This window comes from Talpa occidentalis, unplaced genomic scaffold (assembly GCF_014898055.3).
Source record: "Talpa occidentalis isolate TD23 unplaced genomic scaffold, MPIMG_talOcc4v2.1 talOcc4.9, whole genome shotgun sequence".
NCBI classification, from domain to species: Eukaryota; Metazoa; Chordata; class Mammalia; order Eulipotyphla; family Talpidae; genus Talpa; species Talpa occidentalis.
Window position 1 is genome coordinate 36,579,912 of NW_023605305.1, and position 22,585 is coordinate 36,602,496.

At 45.7% G+C, this 22,585-nt stretch overlaps 1 protein-coding gene across 3 annotated transcripts in view; it reads left to right on the forward strand.

Moving 5' to 3' along the window:
- Positions 1-22,585, forward strand: part of LCP2 (lymphocyte cytosolic protein 2) — a 94,573-nt gene that overhangs the window by 64,474 nt on the left and 7,514 nt on the right. For all 3 annotated transcript variants that reach the window (XM_037498963.2, XM_054691030.1, XM_054691031.1), the window contains 14 exons: positions 1,762-1,827; positions 2,238-2,269; positions 2,944-2,981; positions 5,737-5,929; positions 8,736-8,833; positions 10,010-10,076; positions 10,169-10,252; positions 13,694-13,719; positions 13,831-13,850; positions 13,954-14,064; positions 15,695-15,725; positions 17,850-17,862; positions 19,176-19,305; positions 21,965-22,014. In XM_037498963.2, the coding sequence (XP_037354860.1) occupies positions 1,762-1,827; positions 2,238-2,269; positions 2,944-2,981; positions 5,737-5,929; positions 8,736-8,833; positions 10,010-10,076; positions 10,169-10,252; positions 13,694-13,719; positions 13,831-13,850; positions 13,954-14,064; positions 15,695-15,725; positions 17,850-17,862; positions 19,176-19,305; positions 21,965-22,014 (959 nt within the window). The remainder of the gene's footprint in view (positions 1-1,761; positions 1,828-2,237; positions 2,270-2,943; positions 2,982-5,736; positions 5,930-8,735; positions 8,834-10,009; positions 10,077-10,168; positions 10,253-13,693; positions 13,720-13,830; positions 13,851-13,953; positions 14,065-15,694; positions 15,726-17,849; positions 17,863-19,175; positions 19,306-21,964; positions 22,015-22,585) is intronic.

The following is a 22,585-nucleotide window of genomic DNA, read 5'->3' on the forward strand; positions in this document are numbered from 1 at the left end:
TGACATTGGCAGAGAAATGGGTTAGTTATATTTTTGACACTTAGATATCACTATGGTGCCCAGAGTTTCTAGTTGACAGGGAGCGACTGCTGTGGCCACCAGGGCCTGACCGGCCAGGCTACAGGACACCAAAAAGAGCTCCCAGGCCAGTTCTACAGGATCCTCCACCCCATCCCCCAAGTCAGTGAGCTTCTCAAAACAATGGCTTAAAGGAAATTAAAAAAAAAAAAAAATCATGTCACCAGTCACCAGGTTCCTGGAGATGTAAGAGGGATTTCCCCACCCCTACTGACGAGAGCAAGCCTCCCGTGCTGGGCATCTCCCCAGAGGGTACTCAGTGGAGTGTAAAGTCCCAACAGTGGCATTATGATGGGGCATGAAACCCTGCCTCCTCCTCTGTCCTTTTAAGTCCCCAGATGTTTACATGTATCCCCTCATTCTAAGGAGGTAGGTTGCTTCCAGGCCACAGTTCCCTGGGAGCAGAGAACCAGAGGCATTGCAGGTCTGGGGAGTGGCTAGAGAAGCAAGAAGCAGTAGATGCCAAGGACTACCTTTGCTAATTTAGCAATTTAGTTTTAGATCAAACTTGTTAGTTTTAGAGGATCACTTAGCAGAAGGAACTTAGCTCCTGGGTTACCTGCAGATGAGCCCCGGGCTGTCTAGTTTCCACTTTCATGGAGGGAGCTTGAACCTCAAGGGAATGAACACAAGAATGTGATGTATTGATAGTGCCCTGCCCTGGGATAGTGCCCTGTCAAGGAGGCTGACTTCTGGTGTGTGTGTGTGTATGTTGTGGGTGGCCTTCATCTCTCATTCTGTGGGTCAGTTCTTTCCTTGGTCTGGACCTCGATGACCTTATCTGTAGAATGACATTGGACTAGGTCATCTCTGAGTCTATATCCAGCTGCTCCAAATCTCTAGGGAATAGAACTTATTTACTAATGAGGGTTGCTTTTTCCTCAGCCCTGGATGCTAAGGGAGGCTAGAGTCTCATTCTTGGAGGTTCAAGAGACCCCACAGAATAGACATTTAGTGCCCTGTGTGCTGGCAGTGTAGTCCATTCCTGTTCTCGGGGTTAGGGATTTGCTAATTATAGCACCAGGGACTAAGATTATCTCCAAGGATCCTGGCCCATGTTGATCTCAGGGCATAGACAATTCAGGGAGTCCCCCACTCTGCTATGCATTTTCTGGGAATACTTCCAGGTTTTTATAAGAAAAAAATGTCACTGAGTAGGAGACGGGAAGGGAAGACTGGAAGGAGAGAATAGGCCAAAGAGCAGCCCACTGGGGCCCTTGTCAAGAGTTACACAGTGAATAATGATTCTTCTAGACCTCATGAGGGTTCAAGATTCCTGGAAACCAGATGTTACTACTAGTAGGTTAACCTGAGGCAGGGACCACAACCTGGAGATACTCATATCGTGAGACCCACAGTGGTGCATATGGCTGCAGGCTTTCAGAGACAGTGTAGCTATCTTCGTGGAGGAACCGAGAGCTGACGTCTTCATGAAGGGACCTAGAGCTAGACTTTAAAGTCTGAGCCAGACACAGAGAGCTTCCTGGGCAGGGACAAGTTCTTCCTGGGCAGAGGCAGGAGGAACTCAGAAGCTGAGGGACCCCCCCCCACCACCACCACCAGAGGGGACTGGCTGGAGGCCAGGGGAGGAGGCAGCTCCAAATGGTTACACAGACCAAGAAACTTTAGGGCTCAGTGGGGAAGAAGATGATAACTTTGTCAACTCATCTATTTATCTTGTAGGCTTCTCAGTAAGTTAAGTCAAGACATCAACAAGAATGAAGAGAGGAGGAGCATTTTTGCACGCAAGTGAGTGGGGCAGCCAGGGCCCATGGTCTCCCTTTAATGAGATACAAAGGTTTTTCAAACCCAAGGCAAATCTGAGATGGGAGGCACAGGACTGTGTTTGCCTCAATGTTTAATCTGCAGCACTGATTCCATCCCAGGGGTCTTGAAACCAGTGGTCCAGGAAAGGTGGGGGTTCCTTCACCTACCCTGACTCCTGTCTCTGGGTCTAGGATGTCAGGGGAACTTCCCCTAGAGAGTCAAGAAGTCATGAGTTCTGTTCCCAGTGCTGCCAACAGTGTGGTTTGGGTAGTTTCCAGAATTTTTGAACATCCTGCTCACTGGGGAGTCCTTTTGTAGGGCTGTGTTGAAGAAGAGGACAATTCCCCTTAAATCAACAAGGCCACTAATGCAATCCTGTTTTGCCTCTGCAGACCCCAAGTGCAGCGGTTTCCTGAAGATAGAGGTAAGGGCTTGAGGTGGAGAGTGACTGCTTTAGGAGGTGACAGAGATTTCCTTTGGCTCTTCTGTCTGGGGTTCCTAGGTCTCCTTAGGTGGCATGCAGCTCACGTATTTGCTTGTATGTCAGCTAATTCTAACCCCCAAAAGAGTTTGGATCCAGATAGGGGGAGGAGAGCTGCTACTATGCAGGACACTAGTTGATGGCCCCTGCCCAGCTGGCTCCCTCTGCACAGACCCTATCAGGAACTCTCAGAGCTCCATGGGGGACATGAAAGGACCAGGCTCACTCGGCACCTGAGCTGAGCCAGCTCCCCTGCCTCTGAGTCTATAAAGCAGTTTTTTGACTATTAACTTCAACATGGTATTCAAATGCACATTCCCGGGCCCCATCCTGTCCTGCTGAACCAGAGGCTCCAGGGACAGGGCCCCAGGTAGCTGTCTGTGTTAAAGCACACCCAGGAGACTTTCCTACATAGCACAGGCGAGGACCAGCCTGCACTCTGGTAGAATGAGCTCCTCCAGAAGAAATTCCAGAGCTGACACAGATGATAAATCTCTGGGCAGGTAGAAGACGGACACCTGGGACGGTGGGAGGGATGTGGGAAGACACAGATGGTGGGCTGCTTGGACTTTTGAGTGGCTGCTTTTGTACTGACGGTGGTGTTGCTTCTTCCACAGAAAGCCATGAAGAGGACAACGGGGGATGGTCTTCCTTCGTGAGTATATCATGTGGACTGTCCTGCCATTTCCACAGCCGTCCCCCGTGCCTTTGTCAAACAAGCAGGCTCGCCAAAACAAGCGAGGCCCCGAAGCCTGTGTACCCACCCAGGGTCACACATGTGTTCCCTAATGGCCAGAGAGCAATGTTTTCGACTTTGCCATCCACAGTGCCTGTCGCTTCTACTCCACTTTGCCAGCACAGTGCAAAGGCAGCGGAGACAGCAGCTGAACAACTGGGCATGAGCGCCAGCCAGCCCCCATTTCCAAACACTGCGGTCGATGGCCTCAGGTGCACTGTGCCGATGACACCATTAGCCACCATCACCGCCCCCCTGCAGGGCCCTCCCCGCCCCCTCCCCTAGATGGTCTGCTGAAGTAAGTGGTACCTCCTTGTCCTCGGTTTCCTTACCTGAGGTCAACCGCAGTTTAAAAATACTACGTGCAATAAAGAGCTAGAGAGATGGGGAGGGGAGTGGGGAGAAGACGGAGAGACCACATTCACATGCCGTTTATCACGGCACATCGTTATAATTGTTCTTATTATTCGTTGCTATTGTTACTCTCTTATTGTGCCTAATTTATAAGTTAAATTTTATGTCGAGGCAAAAACGATTATAGGGTTCAGTACTACTGGTGATTCCAGGCATCCACAGGGGGTCTTAGATTGTGTCCCCCACGGATATGGGGGGTGGGGTGCTGTAGATTTTCTTGTGGGCATAAGTTCCCCCTGGTGGAACAGAGGGTAAGGGATTTCAGAATCACTTTTTAGCTTGAAAAGATATTAGGGCAGTTCTGATCCAGGTGGTTTTTATATTCGAGGGGCCCCAGGGACCACTTTGAGAGTCTGATGAGCTCTGCACATCCTCTCCCCAGAAAACTGCATACACAGTCACTGGGCATGAAACTACATCCAGTCAAATTCCCCCATGGATGGGAGTCACTGTCTTACGGGTGAAACTGCTGAGCCCACGAGAGCGTGGCAGTCCTGGGCCCTGAGGTCCTGGTGGCAAGCCCCTGCCCCGGTGCTGTAGCAGCAGACACACAGCGTCCCTTGTCCTCCCTGGCTCCTGGTAAAGGGCACTGGATTTGAAGTTTGCTCACCAAGTATGTGCTCTCTACGGGAATGTGCTCTCTACAGGAAAACAGAAGAGGGTGACAGGTTCATTTTCTACAAGACACCTCCCCACCCCAGTGTTCACATCTTCTCAATAGAGCTGTATCATTGCACCCTGTTTGCCATGTGCAATCACCTCCATGTGGGACCTCAGCTTGAGCCCAGCTTCTTCTCTCCTCTCACATATGGGGGGTTCCGTTAACTGCTGCCATAAAACTTGGGGTTCCATGATCTGTGCTACATGGGGCACTAGCGGGTGGGGCAGAGATAAAGAACCCAATCCTGTGAGCATTTTACAATGTGGATAGCATGGCAGGATGTGATCAGGAACGCAACATATACATACCGCCACATATACATACTGCCAAATCACTGGAGAAAAGAATTGTTCTAGAGGCAGAGAGGAAATGTCTATCATTGAGAAAGGCTAATGGTAAAGGTATTGGGGAAGCAACAGGGCTGGATAGCAGACTGAGGGCATTTAGGGTTCACCTGCCACTTTATGTGGTGATCAGCAGGGGCTAGAGGGGACTTCGACCATTGTTCTGAAGTCCCATTTATAATGGGTTCCATCCCCTGCTCTTAAATTATAGGAACACAAGCTCAGGGAAATGCTCAACTCTTCTTTTGCTTTCCAATATTAAAATAAAATCCCCCTCGAGTCAAAAATAGTTGCAGGAATCTTTGAACCCAACAAGTCATTGTTCTGTAGTCCACCTAGTCAAGCTGTCCATATGTCCAGGGTATGCAAATATACCTCCTTTTGTCAAGTGGTAGCCTCCCACTGCTTCTTTCCATACTGCCCTTGGTTTTGAAAAAAAAAAGTCTCAGTGGCTTTATTTACCCATTTGACTTTGGCATGAGAGGGAGAAATCACTTGAGTCCTAGGGTCTGACAGTGCCGCCTCTGCTTGGGCAATCTTTGTGACTGTCCCCTTCCCCGGCTGCTTCAAAGGCAATTCCTTAGCACGGGGCTCACTTTCTTTGAGGCCCGTGGAGATGCATCCAGAAAATACAAACAGCTATTGAAAATTTAGAACATTTTCCTAAGAGAGCAGTTTCAAATTCAGTGTCAGATGTCATAAATAATAATAAGCTGCTGTTTCTATGCCCCAAGTTCTCACCTAAAAGTTATCACACACTCTGGCCTTTCCCTTCCAAACACAACTTACTCTGCCTTCTAGTGAATAGGTTTGTTTATCTAGTTTCCCTATTAGCATGGCCTCTTGAGGTGCTGGTCTTTTCTGCCCCTCAGAACAGAGCTGACAGTCGCTCATGATCACAGATGCTCCAGGCATTTTCTCTACCTCTTGGCGATGCCTGGAGTGAAAAATGAGTTTGCTTAAGACAGAGTGGGCTGTCCCAGGCCCCTGTTCTAGTCCTTATTCCTCATTCCTTCTGTTTTTCTCTGTTGTGCAAACTGGCAGAGGAAAAAGCCTTCAGTGATCTGAAGACAATGACTGGCTGGCCCTGAACAGTTGCACTTCCAGCCTCAGTGTCCTCATTTGTACACCAGGAGGAGACCTCCCTGTGCTGCCTGTGCAAGGGGGTGCTGCTGTGACGCCTGGGGGAGACACAGTAGGTGCAAGCCTGTAGAGGGCCTGGAGCCTCTACAACAGCCCCGACACTTGTCTGCAGGAGGAAGATGACTATGAAAGTCCCAACGAGGATCAGGAGGAGGGTGACGGTGATTATGAGTCTCCCAATGAAGACGAGGTGGTGCCGCCTGTGGAGGATGATGCCGACTATGAGCCACCACCCTCCAACGATGAGGAAGCACTGCAGAACTCCATCCTGCCTGCCAAGCCTTTCCCCAACTCCATGTACATTGGTAAGCAGCCTGTGTCACCCAGAGCCAAGCCCCTGCTGATGCACGGGAAGCCGATGCCCATGTAGCGGGAAGCTGGCGTGCTGATCCAGTTCAGCTTTTTACCAACTGTGTGGCTTTGTGCAAGTGACACCACCTCCCTGGGCCTCAGTTTCCCCGTGTGAAAGAGGATAATAATACAGGCCACATAGGTTTGTCGTGGAGGTTATTATTCCTGCACAAATCAGTGCCTGTGGTGCCTGATGTCAGCATTGAACTGCTACTTACCAGGCTTTGGCAGTAACAACTCATTTCATAGATTTCTCGGGTCCTCAGGGGGCCTTTTCTATTGCTTTCCATCTTTTGATCAATTCATAGTTCAGTCATGCTACCTCCCACAGACTCAGAATAAACACAATGAGAGGACTGGGTGTGATGGTGATTTTATAAAACTGTAAATAATATTTAAGATTTTCATATTCCCTGACAACCCATGTCTTTCTCATTCATTCATTTAAGTGAAATTATCAATCTCCTACTATGAGCCAGGCACCATTCTAAAATCTGGAACATCGTCAGCAAAGAAGCCACAGCCCTTGCCTCAGGGGCACACACACCAGTAGTGATGGTGACAGAAAATAAGCTCATGTGCACCCGTGAGATGTGACATCAAGGAATATGCTCTATAGAGGTGGTCAGTGTCACAGAAAATGAGCAGCACGAAGCCTTTGGGTTGGATAACCCTTGGCAATGCTAAAGCCCTTTCACAAACACTGTGTCAATGTTTTGGTTGTGTTTTTTAAGGCACCTAATATGATAAGGGGTACAATTGTCAAGTCTGATTCATATTGAGGGAAACTGAGACCAGAGAAGAATAGATAACTAAGTTGTTGGTCCCCTTGTTTGTGCTGGTTATGAAGATGTAGAAAGAATAAGACTGTCCTCACCCTAAGGAATTCGTTGTCTAGTGGGGAGGCAATATCAATCAAATGAGTCACAAAATAATTTAATTAAACCTTGATGTTATTTATATCTATATCTCAGAAAACACACTCAGGAAGTCAATGCTAGAGATGAGGCTGAGATGTAGGTCAAGTCTGGGCTTGCTTCCCTGAGGATGTGATATTTAAGCTGAAACTTAAAGGATGAGTAGGGATTGGCTAAGTGAGGGTAGACAAGGGAAGGGAAAAGCATTCTCTATAGTAGCAATGGTCATGCAAAGGCCCTGAGACTCCACGGAGCATGGCCTGTCAGAGGAACTAGGAGATGGCCAATGTGGATGCAGTGGGATGAGATTAGAGATGTTTGCCTACATTTTGAACCCCATTCTCAGGAAGAGGGAGGCTTCTCCAGGGCTGGGAGAAGTACCCAGTGCACAGGAAGTAAGGAGGCATTCCCTCACTTACAGTCTTGGCCTGTCCTATCCCTGTCAGAGGGGTGGGAAATTGCCCACGTATGAGCCTGGTCAAGTGATATATCTATGTTCATCAGAATGTGAGTTTCTGCCCAAAGCAAGTCCTTGTAGAGTTAAGAATATGATTTGGGGGCCTCCCCAGTGGAGCAGCGGTTGAGCGCTGGGTTGCGAAGCTGACTGCAGCCTCTGCAGCCGGTTCGATCCCCGGCTGCTCCCCGGCCACCGGAGGAGGGTCCCACATGGCGCGCAGACCTCTCCTGCCGCCCGCTGCTCCCCTCAGCAGTGTACTTCGGTCCTTCTGCCTGCTCTGCTCCCCGCTCTGGCTCTGGTGAATTCTCTCACCCTCCCATGCTTCTGACTGTACCCAGTGCATGTATAAACCAAACAAACAAACAAATAATAAATAAATAAATAAATAAGACATGCCTCTAGAAAATTAAAAAAAAAAAAAAAAAAAAAAAATAAAAAAATAAAAGAATATGATTTGGGGCTCCCCGGTGGCGCAGCGGTTGAGTACTGGGTTGCGAAGCTGCCCGCAGCCTCTGCAGCACCAGTTCGATCCCCGGCTGCTCCCCGGCCACCGGAGGAGGGTCCCACATGGCGCGTAGACCTCTCCTGCCGCCCGCTGCTCCCCTCAGCAGTGTGCTTCGGTCCTTCTGCCTACTCTGCTCCTCGCTCTGGCTCTGGTGAATTCTCTCACCCTCCCGCGCTTCTGACTGCACCCAGTGCTTGTATAAATAAATAAAAATAAATCTCTAAAAAAAAAAAAAATTAAAAAAAATTAAAAAAAAAAAAAGAATATGATTTGGTGACAGGAGCTGGTGATCTCCCTTTAAGGGAGGAGATGAGCAGAAGGAGGAAGTGGGAGTGGGGAGGATAGCTTCGAGCTCTTCAAGAGGAAGGAAGGGGACCCAGGACAGGATCTCCAGGAGCCATGACAGCCATGACTTAAGCCAACCAGGAGTGCATGCGTCTGTTTGTGCATGTGTACATTTGTGTGTCTACACATGCAGGGCTGTGTATATTTGATTCTTTACAATTTTGTCTGAACTCACTCCCTTCTGGAACCAGATAAGCTAGTTGAGAAGATGCCATTTTGCATACCTTGACCAGGGAAACCTCCGATAAATATCCATTCCAGAGAGATGACATGAGTGTGGCTTCTGAATAAAAGAATAAGACAAACTGAGGCAGGCAGGAAGCCAAGGACTCCCGCCCCCAGGAGGACTTAGTAGGGACAAATCTCTACTGGGGTTGGGGCTGGTATAGGTGCTGCTGGAAGTATGAGGGATCCCCAAATCCCCTTGCTGGGTAGAGCCAGGCACAGGACCCTTTTCTGAAGAAACCTGATGTTGGCCCTCACTGACCTTGGTTTAACATTTCTCCTTTCATAGTAATGCCCTTGTGTTTCCACAGACCGGCCCCACTCCGGGAAATCCCAGCAGCAGCCTCCTGTGCCCCCCCAGAGACCCATTCCAGGCCTCCCTCCTCCCACAGCTGCCCGGAATCACTTGGTAGGCCTCACCGCTTTCTGTTATGCTGCTCTCCTTCCACTCCAATTACTTCCTCAGCCAGAGAGAAAGGAAGATCTTAAATGTTTTTATCTGATTCTAACTAGCAGGAAAAGATCATATGTAGATTGAGAAAATGTATACCCAAGTACTCACACTGGGGCTTTTGGGGGATGAAATACTAGTGATTTTTATTTGTGACATAACGTTTATAGGTATTTTCCTGTGATCATATGCAATATAAAGTACTCTTATAATAAACTCTACAAGGACCCCTTAAGTAAATGGCACCTACCCATAGTCCGTGGGCTCCAAGCCTCCTTCTTGTGCCTGCAAAAAGACTTGCGCCACCTGCTGGCCAATACCCAAAATTCCATAGACAAATGGAATTCACATAAGTGTTTCACTTTTGAAATTACAAGGGCTTAGTCTCCACTCAGGGGTGCAGCATTTACTCAATCAGCAGACATTTACTGAGCGTTTGTTGTGTGTCCAACAGTGTACTAGCTTCTGGAAATAGAGCATGAAATAGACCAATAAGGTCCCTGCTTCATAAAGTTTTGATTTTGATTAGGGGAGACAGAAAGTAAACAAGTAAACAGATGTATAAACAAAATAATTTGAGTAGTAATGTGTGGTGAGGAAAAAAGAAGACCCAGTAACAAGAAGATGAGTGGGGATGTGATAATGAGCTGAATGGAATTGTTAGGGGGAAAAGTTGAATGAGCTACTCATGACAAGAGCTGGAAAGTGAACACTCCAGGCAGAGGGAAATACAAGTACAGAGATGACAAAGAGAACATGAGATTTTGCAGGAACTACCAGGACACACTTACCCAGTGAGCACTGGAGAGAGAAGTACTAGATAGTGTTGGACAGGAGGGGTCTTATAGGCCATGGTGAATTTTTATGTTGTCCCTAAAATAATAGGAGCCTCTAAATGCTTAGGAGGGGATTGACATGCCCACCCCACTGGCAAGTTGAAAGTAACTGGGATGAGAGAGTGTGGAACTGAGAGCTCAGAGAGCAGGTTCAGGTGAGAAATGGAGACGCATGTCTGTGTGGGGAAGATGGAGAAGGAGAAAAGTGATCTGGTTAGACATGCCTTGGGAGATAAAAAGGCCAGGATTTGCTAATGCATTGGAAATCCTATCTAATTTTTGGTTCTTTTCTAATCAGCCACCACCCCCACTCCAATCCAACCACGAAGAGCCTAGCAGAAGCAGAAACCAAAAACCAGCAAAGAGTAAGTACAGGGGTTGCCCTCCCTTGCCTGTGAACCCACCCCCAACCAAACACCTTCTTCTTTTAACTGACTTCAATCTTTTTCCATTCCAGTCCCTGCTCCTTCCATAGACAGAAGCACGAAACCTCCCCTGGATCGATCATTAGCTCCATTTGACAGAGAGCCCTTCGCACCAGGTTGGTATCATTTAAACCCGATGCATAGGAATAATGACCAACATTTATAGAGTGCTTACTGTATACTTTTCATATGAACCATCTCATTTAACTGTCACCACAATATTGTGAAGTAGAGACTGTTAGAACCATCTTCATTTTACATAGGGGGAAACTGAGCCATAAAGAGATAACTCCCCAAGATCACTCAGCCACCAAGTTGTCGCATGTGACCAAGGGGTGCTCTGGGACCCCAGACTGTTAAAGGTTCTATGCTCTAGAAGGGGTCTGACCATCTGCATGCACAGAAGCAAAGGAAGTAGACTTTTCATGTGAAAGATTTTTAATAGAATTGACATGGGAGAGAAAGAGGAGAAGAGATTTCAAATAATATTTTTCAGTAAAACTCCAAATTTTACCCATCCCCTCATGGTCAATTGTCCAGTCAAGTAGGGTCAACCCAAAGTGGTGCCACTAAGGCCTGAAAGTTTACCACAGTATTAGGTACCTTCTGGCAGGGAACCACAAGAAAAGGGATAGGCGGATCCCAGAGAGCAGGAACAGAAGGTGAGACTCAAAATTCAAACTATACCACATAATCCACATGAGGTCTAGATAACAGCTGCCATTGTCTCTGCCAAGGACGAGGAGTAGCCTCCCCACATGTCTCTTACCCATGTGTCTCTTCTAATTATCTCTTCCAAGTGTCCCTACATGTTTCTCCTCCATGTGTCTCCTCTGTGTTTCTCCTCCTCGTTAACTCCATTTGCTTTTATGCTCCTTCCTAGCTGCCTTCCATTCAGGAAGTCTGTTTCATGGCATGCTGGGACCTGTAGTCCCAGATGGCTGCACATAAGTTGGGGTGGGAGAAAATGACCCCCATCAGTACTCCTCCCCCTTTCAAAGAGATGTATCCATACTAAAATGATAGCGACAGAGGCCCAATACAGATCAGCCTGATAGCAGAACCCCTGTCCTCAGTCCTATATGGGCCTGCTTCTCCATGGGTGTGATTTGTGTACACGCATCCCCTCATCCTCCCAGAGGGTGATGCAGGAGGATTCATGGTATAGAGCAGGAGAGGGCTAAGAGTCCAGAGTTCTGGAAGAGCTTTTGTTTGAGACATTGGCTGCTACTTAGAAGCTCATTGAGCACAGGATGTTTCTTTTTCAGAGCTGTCTCTTCAAGTGTAACGTAGTTCTCTGAGTAGAAAATGCTTTTATAAAGCTCCAAGATGCTATTCAAATGTCAGGGTTGTCTTTTGGGTCTATGTGTGCAGTTGGTCAAACTGTGAGTATACAACAGCCTTCTCCCCCCAACCCAGTGTAATCCAGAGTCTTAGGGTGCAGCAACCTCTACATAAAGCTGTTTTCAAGTCAATTCTAAACTTCAGCGGCCATTTATTGAGTATCTACTATGGGGCAAGTGCCTTACCTACCACAGATAATTTACCTACATCGTCCCTCAACCTCACACCAATGCTACAAAGGGGAAATGCTATTATCCTCACTTTGCAGATAATGAAACTGAAGCTCAGAAAGGTTGGATAATTTCCCCAAATTTGCATAGTTAGCTACAGGATTTGAACCCATGTCTTTCTGACTTCAAAATGAGTGGTGCTCTTCTCACTCATTTCATGCTGTGGTTGGAGATGCTAGATTTCCCCTGATGGGGTCTAGGGAATTCTAGGGAAGGAGCCCTGAGCCTTGTGGGATAAGGAGCCTGGAAGGTCAGCCTCACCCCAGGCCTGAGCAGGGCACTTAGCCTTTCTTGGCTTCTGTCTCCTTGTCTATTGGCAAAATGACTTTCAGTTCTTGGGGTTGAGGCTGCTGCTATTTCCTGAAATTGCATTCCAGTGCTGCTGACTCATGAAAAGCTGTGTTGGCTATTTGAGTTAGAAAGGTTGACACAGAGAACTATACAAATTCCGGGAAAACGAAAACAGAGAGATTTGACTCCATACCTGGTCGTTTACTACCATGAACCAAAGCATCTGCAAAGTTCAATACTGATAACAGATCCTTCAAAATCGCCTCTTTGAAAGTGTCTTTATTTTAATTTTTTCCCATTTAAAAGACACCTACCTCTACCTTTGAATTTCTCCCTTGTCTATGATATTTTGGGAGAATTTGCCTTTTAAGTGCTCAGACCCAACAGGAAACTCCCAACATCCCCAGAGAAGATGCATACATCAGCAAGTTGTTTTAAATGAAAATCAATTCAGCCCTAATGATGTGAATCTAAAATAGGCTTTCCACCCCAAGTCAAAGTACTAGAAATAATAAACATTTCTTATGCCACCAAAACTCCCTCTCACTAGTGCAGTTAGGTCTTCAGAGTGAAACAAGATTCTTAGGAACTAACCTGGGCCTCACATCTACTCAATCCTTGGAAAATAAATTATGTTGTGAAAGTGCAACTCCAGGCAGATGGAAGCACCATTTACTGTAGGATGTTAACTGTGCCTGGGCGTGGGAAGAAAGGGTCTCTCCCATGATTGTCATGGCTGTGGTTGTGCTTGCCTTGCTTGTATATAGATGTCACCTGATAGCAAACCTATGCAGTTTTAACCTATAACTCCCACTTTACAGGTAAGAAAATTGAGATTCAAAGACTTCAAGTAACTTTCGTAAGGTCAGGATTTGCTTCTAGACCTGGTTGAATCCAGTTGAGTAATACTTATATTACCACTGATGACATAGGGCATGTCTACTCTAAGGGACATAGGACAGAATAAAGTATCAATTGCTTTGAATAACTATGCAATACAATGTTCTCAGGTATACCTAGCAATTTTTCAGGGAGCCTAAATATCCTCTGTTCCAAGAGAAAAATAAAAGAAATAAATAAACAGAATGATTTGCAGTCTACCAGAAGAATCTCCGGAAACTCTCTCCCCAAAGTTAATTTTTTTTCCAAAAAAAAAATTACATTAAGTGTAATGCTATATATAATGTTATGTGTACCACAGGGTTAGAGGGAAATTAACCCTTCCATGCCAGGTAAGTTTATTTCAGATACGGAAATAGACTGTTCAAAGAACCTCTTCACAATGAAAGTGGCATAAAATTCTAAGAAGACAGTAATCCTTTTAACACTGGTTTCACAAAATAACATGTTGAACAGCAGGACGGGACCCATAGTACGATTTGTACGTACAAAATGCTGTGTGACCTTGGGCCAGTAATTTCTCTGAGCCCGTAAAATTAAGTGCTGTGTAAGCAACTCTTCCAGGTTTAAAGTCTTTGATTCCATTTTTTCAAATAAAGTTTTATTGACTTACCATTGGTTTACAGTACCTCCATATGTGTATATGCCCCACTGTGCCCTCTACAAGAGTTCAATGCTTCAACCCACTCAGTCCCCTTAGGGGCTCAGTGTTTCATCAAATTATGTTTGATATATCTTGCTTGACTGATAAAATCATGAATTCAAGGCCCATCTTCTCTTTGTCATTTACAGTAAAGAGACCTCCGTTTTCTGACAAGGTAAGCTGTTTCCCTGTTTTGTTTGTTTTCATTTTTGTTTTGTCTTGTATGGTGTCTTTGTTCTTTGGAAAGTGCTAAAGACACTCACACATTTTTCCTACTGTCTTGCAGCCCTCCACCCCTGCGGGAAGGTAAGCACCCCGTGGCATCTGTGGGTGGGCATGTGGTATATGCAGCAGAGCTCAGCCCAGTGAGCTGCATCTGTTCCTCACATCCCTCCTCTCCACTCTGCAGGCCTCTTGGGGAGCACTTACCCAAGATACAGAAGCCTCCTTTGCCACCAACCACAGAAAGACATGAAAGAAGCACTCTCCCAGGAATAGGGAAGAAGCAACCTATGCCAAGGTAATTGTCTTCTGTTGCTTGACCTTGTCATTCAGCGCAGGTGATTCCAGAGCTTACCTAGTATGTGCTCTGCTCAGAACCGGAAGTCATGGGTGCTTTGAGTGGGAGTGGGCTCCTTGGGCTACCATGGCATAAGGATCATTCAGGCTTCCCAGATTGGATGTAAAGCGCCTGGGTCCCTTTTAAGAAAATGCCGTTCTAGCAAAGAAATGAGCAGAGCGCTGCTTCATGGGGCATGACTGCCATTTGTAGAAAACTTATCTTCCAGAGACAGATTCGTGGTCACGTTCCTACTGTCAGCATAGTAGGAAACGTACCTACCATTTTCTTGACAGAGGTAGCAGAGAGAAAATAATTGGGTCACTGTGCCCTCTTTCCTGCTCAGCCGTAATTTGTAATGGCCGAATCCTGCGGTCTGTTCCAGTATTTCTGGTTTTACATAGAGTCTTTTGGGCCCTATATACCAAATAGCACAAATGTATCTGGGATCGGACTCAACTGCACTATTTACTAAGGACAGCGTCAAGGCTTCTGTTTAGTTCATTTTTGTAATTAGGATTCAAAAGACCCTTGCTTGTCTAGTGAAGGGATTCAATCAGAGCCAGGGCTAGGGTATGCCCACAATACACTCAGTCATCCCGTTCACATTTTCATGGGATAGTTTAGAAAATCAAGATGGATGAAAAATATATCATAATGAGTAGCAAAATTTTATTTTAATTTTTTAAAAGATTTATTTATTTATACATACAAAAACTGGGGTATAGGTCAGAGGTGCGGGGGGTGAGAGGATTGACCAGAGACAGAGTGAGGAGCAGAACAGGTGGATTGACTGAACTACATTGCTGAGGGGAGCAGTGGGTAAACAGGCGAGGTCTGCTGCACCATGTGGGTAGCTCCCTGGCCTGGGATCAAACTCATGCTGCAGTGGCTGGGGACAGCTTCATAGGTTGTGTCTTAACCCCTTGCACCACCAAGGCAGCCTGAGTAGCAACATTTTAAATAAACATGAGGTGAGATGATGAGTCGTGAAACATCTGACAGATGGGAGATGTTGAACAGTGTCCTCCTCTGGCCTCTCTCTCACTAAGGGGAACATGATGTGGGCCCTGGGGTGCAGCTGCTGCAACAGCTTCAAGGCAGCTGTCTCTAAATCTATTTAACTTGTTCAGTTCACCTGGGAAAAGTCTTAGAGCAGCAGCATTTTCCAACTGTCTTCACTTCACACCAGGGGTGAGAGCCCAAGATGATTGTTTTAAAACATCAGCAAAGGAGAATATTATCTAAAATGGTTTCATTTGCTTGGAGAAACATCTACTCAGTGAAATTTAATAGCTACAAAAGAGTTAGTTTGCTGACTTAGCCTTTTTGGATGTAGATGTGTGTGTGTCATTATTTGCTGCAGTAGCTAAACAAAATTGGGGTTTGTCTAGCTCAGCTCCCAACAATAACAGAACACCGAGTCACCAAACCTTCCTTCTCCCTCTCCCTGTTTCTGCTGGAGTTTTTGGTTTTCCTGTTCCCATGCCTTGGTGGGTTTCATTTCTCCTTATTAAATTAAGTGACACTACATTCTGAGCAGGCTCTTTGGAACTCTTCATGCTCAGTTCTTTGCTCTAATTCATTTCAGGCCCGGATGGGGACCAGACAGAAGAGAGAATGTAAGTACAAAATGTCACCTCGTAAATGCTTAGCAGAGGGAGAGCCAGTATTGGCTCTGTGGAGGTCAGGGCTACATCTGTGTAGGTCAGGGCTACATCCGTCTCCCCTTCCATTGCAGTTCGGTGCAGAGCAAGGGTAAACACAGGAGGCTGTTGACTCCTGGTGCTTGTTGGGGTCTCCATCTTTCCCTCCTGCCCTCTGTGCCACATTGTTTAGCCTGTATCCTCTTGGGAGCTCCCAGGGTGATTGGTTCAAGTGCAGCCCCTTTATTAAGTGGACATTAGCGAGGGGAAGGGCACGGGTGGATTGCATGTGAAGTGAGGGATGTCCTTGAGTCTAAACCTCAAAACAATATCCTTTTTTATATCTCCATGACCTGAAAAAAAGGGAAATAGCATTTACTGAATGTCTACTGCGAGCATATTGCCACGCTAACTACTTTTGGCTGACCAGCTGTTCGCTGGGGACTTTCCCAGTTTGAACCCTGAGAGCTGCATGACTTAGGAACGAGTCATTTTCAGGCGAACAAGACCAGGACTGTTGATCACCCCTAGTTTTAACATGCTTTGCATTTAATGGCCCTGTGAAGAATCATCTTCTTTTTCTAAGAGGAAACTAAGCTGGGAAGGGTGAGGATACTCCTTGCAAATTGCACAGCTAGTATGTAGCCAGGAGCCAATCCAGGTCTGTCTGATTTCCTCTCACTCTAAATCCTCTGAAAACTGTCAAACCCTACATCTCTTCAAGGGCTCAGCCACAAGTGCCTGCATTTTCTTTAGCTCTGTGTTGATGGTAGGCTTGCTCAGATGAAGTGCTGAGGTATGATGGAGACTGGCAAACCCATCTCCAACGCGCTGACAGAATACCCCCAGGAATGGGTGTGGAGGTCAAGGGAAGAAAGTGGTTCAGGGAGGCTGAGGAGCCAGGGTGTCTTCGGAGAGGTGTGACTGGTGATCGTCATTGAATGCTGGGGAGGACACAGAGTCCAATCACCTGAACTAAGAGAAAGCCCAGGTGCCTCCCAGTCTCGGTATCCTGAGCAAGGCAGGTAGGGGGTGATATGCATGGGACCAGCAGGAACAGCAAGGACGGCAGCTCAGTTGCAAGGCCATAAGGACGGAGGGGGTGAGGTTGAAAGCCAGGGTGATATCACATTTCTGAATTTTTTAGTGTCTGAAAGGGTTGACACTTGTTCTTCTGAGAATCTGGGAGTCTTATGTTCTTGAATGAGAGGAGACATGCAGCGGTGTTGACGAGTAGTTTCATTGTGAGGAGTTCTGTTGCCCAGCTAGGGTGAATGCTTCTGGCTGTGGTCCTTCTTGTCTTGTCTCAGTGGCAGGACAAATAACAGCTAACAGAACCCATAGGAGGCACAACTTAATCCGTACAGCAACACTTAGATGAGGTAGCATTTCATCACCACGGAGTTGGCCTAACAAGATAAATCCAAGTAGGCAATTTAGGTCTACTCCCCAATGGTAAAATTGTTTCTGGCTCACCAAACATTATCTTTTATCTGACGGGTAGAGCAAATAGCCCCTTCCTTGCCTGTTTCATAAGATTGCCCTGAAGATAAATATGCTGAGTGAGATAGACACACCTTATAAACCACATTATAAGTAATTATAACAAATTGTTTTTAAGAGGAGTGGCCTTTGCAAAACAGGGTTCCTAAAGAAAGCCAAGCTTTGGATCAAGCAGATTGGGATCGAATCCATTTTGAGGCCCCTGGCTAGTTAGGGACCCATCCTGGACACTGTGTTCCTGTTTGCAAAATGAGATTATTAAACCCTTGAAGGGTTGTCAGGGGAATGGGATGAAATATCACGTAGAAATTTTTGGGGTGCTTAGTAGATATTATTGTTTTTGTATCTTTTAGGCATCACAGAAACTATTCTATGCCAAGTATACAAGGAGAGTCTCAGATTGGTTGGTTGGTCCTTAGATGATAATGTAAATCAAGAAATCATAAACCAATTAGCACAATAATTGTCCACAATATTTTCCAAAATATATTTATTATGCTAATGACAGACATTTCTATGTTTGAGAAATGCTGTTCTCTTAAGAACCATGTTTTGATGATAAATTAATGTCATTTTTTTTCCCCTTTCTCCAACCAGGATGAAGATGATGGTAAGTTCAGAAAATCTTCCTTATGATTTATAACTCATTACTTCATATTTTTTGTTCTCACAAGCGCAATTATTTAGAAACCCCATAGAACTGATTATAATTGTTAAATTAAGTAGAAATATATCAGTTTTTTTTTTTTTTTTTTTTTTTATAGAGGCATGCTTTATTTATTTGTTTGCTGGTTTGTTTGTTTGTTTTGTTTATACATGCACTGGGTACAGTCAGAAGCGCGGGAGGGTGAGAGAATTCACCAGAGCCAGAGCGGGGAGCAGAGCAGGCAGAAGGACCGAAGTACACTGCTGAGAGGAGCAGCGGGCGGCAGGAGAGGTCTGCACGCCATGTGGGACCCTCCTCTGGTGGCCGGGGAGCAGCCGGGGATCGAACCGGCGCCGCAGAGGCCGCGGGCAGCTTCGCAACCCAGCGCTCAACCGCTGCGCCACCGGGGAGGCCCTAGAAATATATCAGTTTGTATAACTGCATAACTTTAATAAAATGGAAGTAGTTGACTGGGTTATCAAGAGAAGTGTTAAGTTCATGCATGGCAGTGCAAATTACTTTTTTTTAAGTCTTTTTTTAAATTTTCTTTTCAATTTTTTTTTTTTTTTAAGATTTATTTATTCATACAAGAACCGGGGTACAGGCCAGATGTGCGGGAGGGTGAGAAGATTCACCAGAGACAGAGCGGGGAACAGAACAGGCAGACTGATTGAAATACACTGCTGAGGGGAGCAGCGGACGAAGCAGGGGAGGTCTGCTGCACCATATGGGTATCTTCCTGGCCAGCCGGGATTGAACCAGGCCTGCAGAGTCTGCGGACAGCCTCACAACACTGCGCTCAACCGCCTGCGCCACCAGGGAGGCCCGACAGTGCAATTACTTAATAGAACAGTGAAATTAAAATTGGATGTGTAGTTTCATAGGAAAATTTCTAATATTTATGCCCTCTAACACTGTGGACAAAGAATCACTAGCTGCAGATGAATAAAACAGCATAAATGTGGTTTCACAAAACAAAATGAAACTTGTGAATCATTTCTGAAAGTCATATGGTTTCCAATTTTCTGCCAAGTTAGCATTTCAAAAATGAAAAAAAAAAGGGTATTATATAGAGAGAATGACATAAAATGGCAGTATTTTTTAATGCATCCTAAAGTAGCAGAGTTCTATCCTCTCACTTCCAAATTCCATTTGTTCTTGGACTTTAAAAAAAAATCTTTAGACCAGCTGTTTTAACTGGAGAGCAGTTTTAGAATGTCTCTAGTGATGATTGGATCCTGACAATCTACTTTATTTTTTCTCCCTCCTCCCTGCAGTGCATCAAAGACCTTTGCCCCCACCAGCCCTGCCCTCGGTGAGCTCCAACACTTTCTCTTCAAGACCTACCAAACAAACTTCCAAGTACTCCCTCCCGGCACCTCACGTCCCTGGAGGGTTCTCAGACAGGTTTGTGGCAGTGTCTTCATATTCTAACTTAACACAACATCTGGTTCTGCTTGTGCTGTGCTGGTGCCGGGAGGGTTGAAGAAAAGAGAAATGAATCAGTGGTAGTAGGGCCAGAACATTTTGGATCTTAAGAAACCAAATCAAGCTGATCATAATGCTTGTTAACTCATTGCTTGTTTCTGAGTCTGTGTTTAGTGTGAGAGGGGTTCAGAATATGACTGCCCCATGACCACCCCAGAAAGAGTGGACCCTTTAGCAGGAATTGGGGAATGTTTTCACTTTGTGAGTTAAAACTCAAGAAACCCAATTAATTTAGAGGTGCACCTTATTCCATTGCTCTTTGCTTTATTGTGCTTCACAGATATGTTTTTTTATGAGACTGTCCACCAGCAGAAAAGATTATGATTTGCTAAAGGCTCAGCTAATGGTTAGCAGGTTTTAGAAATAAAGTATTTTTCACATTGTTAAGGTACATTGTAGTGGGAGGGACAACATGCGTTCGCATATCTAATAGAGTACAGAGTAGTGTAAATATAGCTTTTTTATGCACTAGAAAACCAAAAAACCAAAAAACAAAAAATCCAACACCATGTGATGTGTTTTATTGTGATATTATTTTATCGTGGTGGCCTGGACTGAACGCACAGCATCTCTGAGGTATGCCTGTACTTAGGAGTTCATCCCGTATCTTGGATGCATAGACTAAGAAAATGTAGGTGGCAATTGGTGGAGTCTAAAAATTTCCTTGGGGCTCCCCTGGTGGTGCAGGCGGTTGAGCGCAGTGCTGTAAGCTGTCCACAGCCTCTGCAGTGTGGGTTTGATCCCCGCTGGCTGGGAAGATACCCACATGATGCAGCAGACCTTTCCTGTCTCACCTGCTGCTCCCCTCAGCAGTGTAGTTCAGTCAGTCTGCCTGTTCTGCTCCCTGCTCTGTCTCTGGTGAATCCTCTCATCCTCCTGCACATCTGGCCTGTGCCCCAGTTCTTATATGCATGAATAAATAAATCTTAAAAAAAATTTAAAAATTAATTAAAAATAAATAAATAAATAAAACCTATGAAGGAAAAAAAAAAAAACACTTTCCTTGCATGGGCTCTGTCCCAGCAGGTCTGCTTTCTTAGAAGCCACCTGGTTTTCAGGCCCCACAAGTGAAGGCAAGGCACCAACAGGAGAAAGACAAGATCATTTCTCCCTCAGCAAGTCCACAGGCCTCCTCCTGGTGTCCCTAAGACCTCCAGACTTTGGGGTCACCTTCTCCTTTAATATTCAGAGGGAGAGTCCCAGTCCCCACCATAAACATGGGAGAAAACTCAAACCACCAGCAAGACCTTACTGCTCCTGCCAAACATCTAGGAGGATTCTCAAAAGTTTTCATTTCCCCTGGGTGCCTCTTGCTCTTATTTTCTGCTGCTGCTTCTAATTTCCAGCTGATTTTTTTTTTTTTTCTTCTACTATGTCTGCCATTTTCTCATGCTGCTTCATCCCACTTCTGGTCTCTTCATTCTTGCAAAATATCACTCACAGAGAGGGCTGCACAGGGCAGACTTTTACAGAAGGTGTAGGTGAGTGGGGGGCAGAGCAGCATTCCAGGCCCCAGGCCCTCCCTCCACCCCAGCTCTGGGAAAGCTGTTACTATCACACAGTGCCATCAAGCCAGCCCTCTGTTTCTCAAGCCACCCTACTCTATAGCCCTTTAGATCCTGGGACTTCACTGGTTGCAAACAACCTTGCCATTAATATATTTTCCCAGCTGAAAGAGAAGTGCTCTCCCCAGAAGGCTTCTGCCTTGCTCCAAAGGCAAAGGCCTCAAACTACAGTGACATTTTTAAAATAAGTTTTTAAAAAATATTTATTTATTTATACAAGAACCGGGCTACAGGCCAGATGCGCAGGAGGGTGAGGGCATTCACCAGAGCCAGAGCGGGGAACAGAACAGGCAGACTGACGAAATACACTGCTGAGGGGAGCAGCGGGTGAGACAGGAGAGGTCTGCCGCGCCATGTGGGATTCTCGCCGACCAGTGGGGATCGAACCCGTGCTGCCGAGGCTGCTGACAGCTTCTCAGTGTGGTGCTCAATTGCTTGCACCACCAGGGAGGCCCTAAAATAACTTTTAAATGCCTGTAACACTGTTTTTCGTTGTTTCGCATTTGGGTTTGTATGTGTGAAGCTCATTAGACTTTGGGATGTTCCACTTGGAACCACAGTGAAATATGTTAGTTCCTTCTCTTCTCAGCTCCTGTGGTTTTGGGTGTGGGGACTGGGGGGAAAGTGCAGTATCCCCACTTATCCATCCATCTGTGGTGTCAATCCACAGTTCAAAAAATGATGTATAATAAGCTAGTTTAAGGGAGACCACATACATATAACTTTTAGACAACAAATTGTTCTTAAATTTCTATTTGACTATTAATTATTGTTATTACTCTCTTACTAACTAATCATAAATTAAAATTTATCATAGGTATGTATGTAATGGAAAATAAATTGTTTATTTGGGGTTCAGTACTATCCATGACTCCAGGCATCCTTGGGAGGTCTTGGATGTAGCCTATTAACAAATGAAGCAGCCTCTGTAGTTCAGTTTCCCTAGCCCAGCCTCCCCATTGGGTTCCTTCACCCCCAACCAACTTAAACCCCTTCTTTTTCTGTCTCCACAGTAACAGTGGTTTTCTACAGAGTGCCTCCCTGCCACCATACTTCCCTCAAGGTTTGTACTTGGGGCTCTGTGACCTCCACCAGGCACACGTCTTCGTGACTGGGTTACCAACCAGATCCTTTTGGCAAAGGTTTTGTTTTTTCCTAAAAGCATCTGACTTCCTCATTCAGCATGAATTCAGTTTCATCTGTGCACCAAGGGCTGTTAAAATGATAGGATGCCACGTAAAACACCACACACACACACACGTGCACACACACACACACATCCCCCTCAGGAAGCTCTTTTGGCCTTCATCTCCCTACACAGAACTTTTCTCCCGCATTTTTATATATCTGGTGCTCAGACTAGTGCTTGTCTTTCTCTGTAGTTTTGAGTTTCTTATAATGAATCTACCCTAGAATTACAAGTCGAGGAGCATATTTGAAGAATAGCTCAAGAAAACTCAACCCCTGATATTCGGGTTCTCTAAGCAATGGTGAGGACTTACATTTTTAATAATACCTCCTCTGGGTGTCCAGTATAAATATCTGCTTAAAGAGTTCTCAGATGTGCATACTGATCACCTGAGACTTGAATTAAAATGCAGATTCTAACTCAGTGGGTCTGGAGTGAGCCTTGA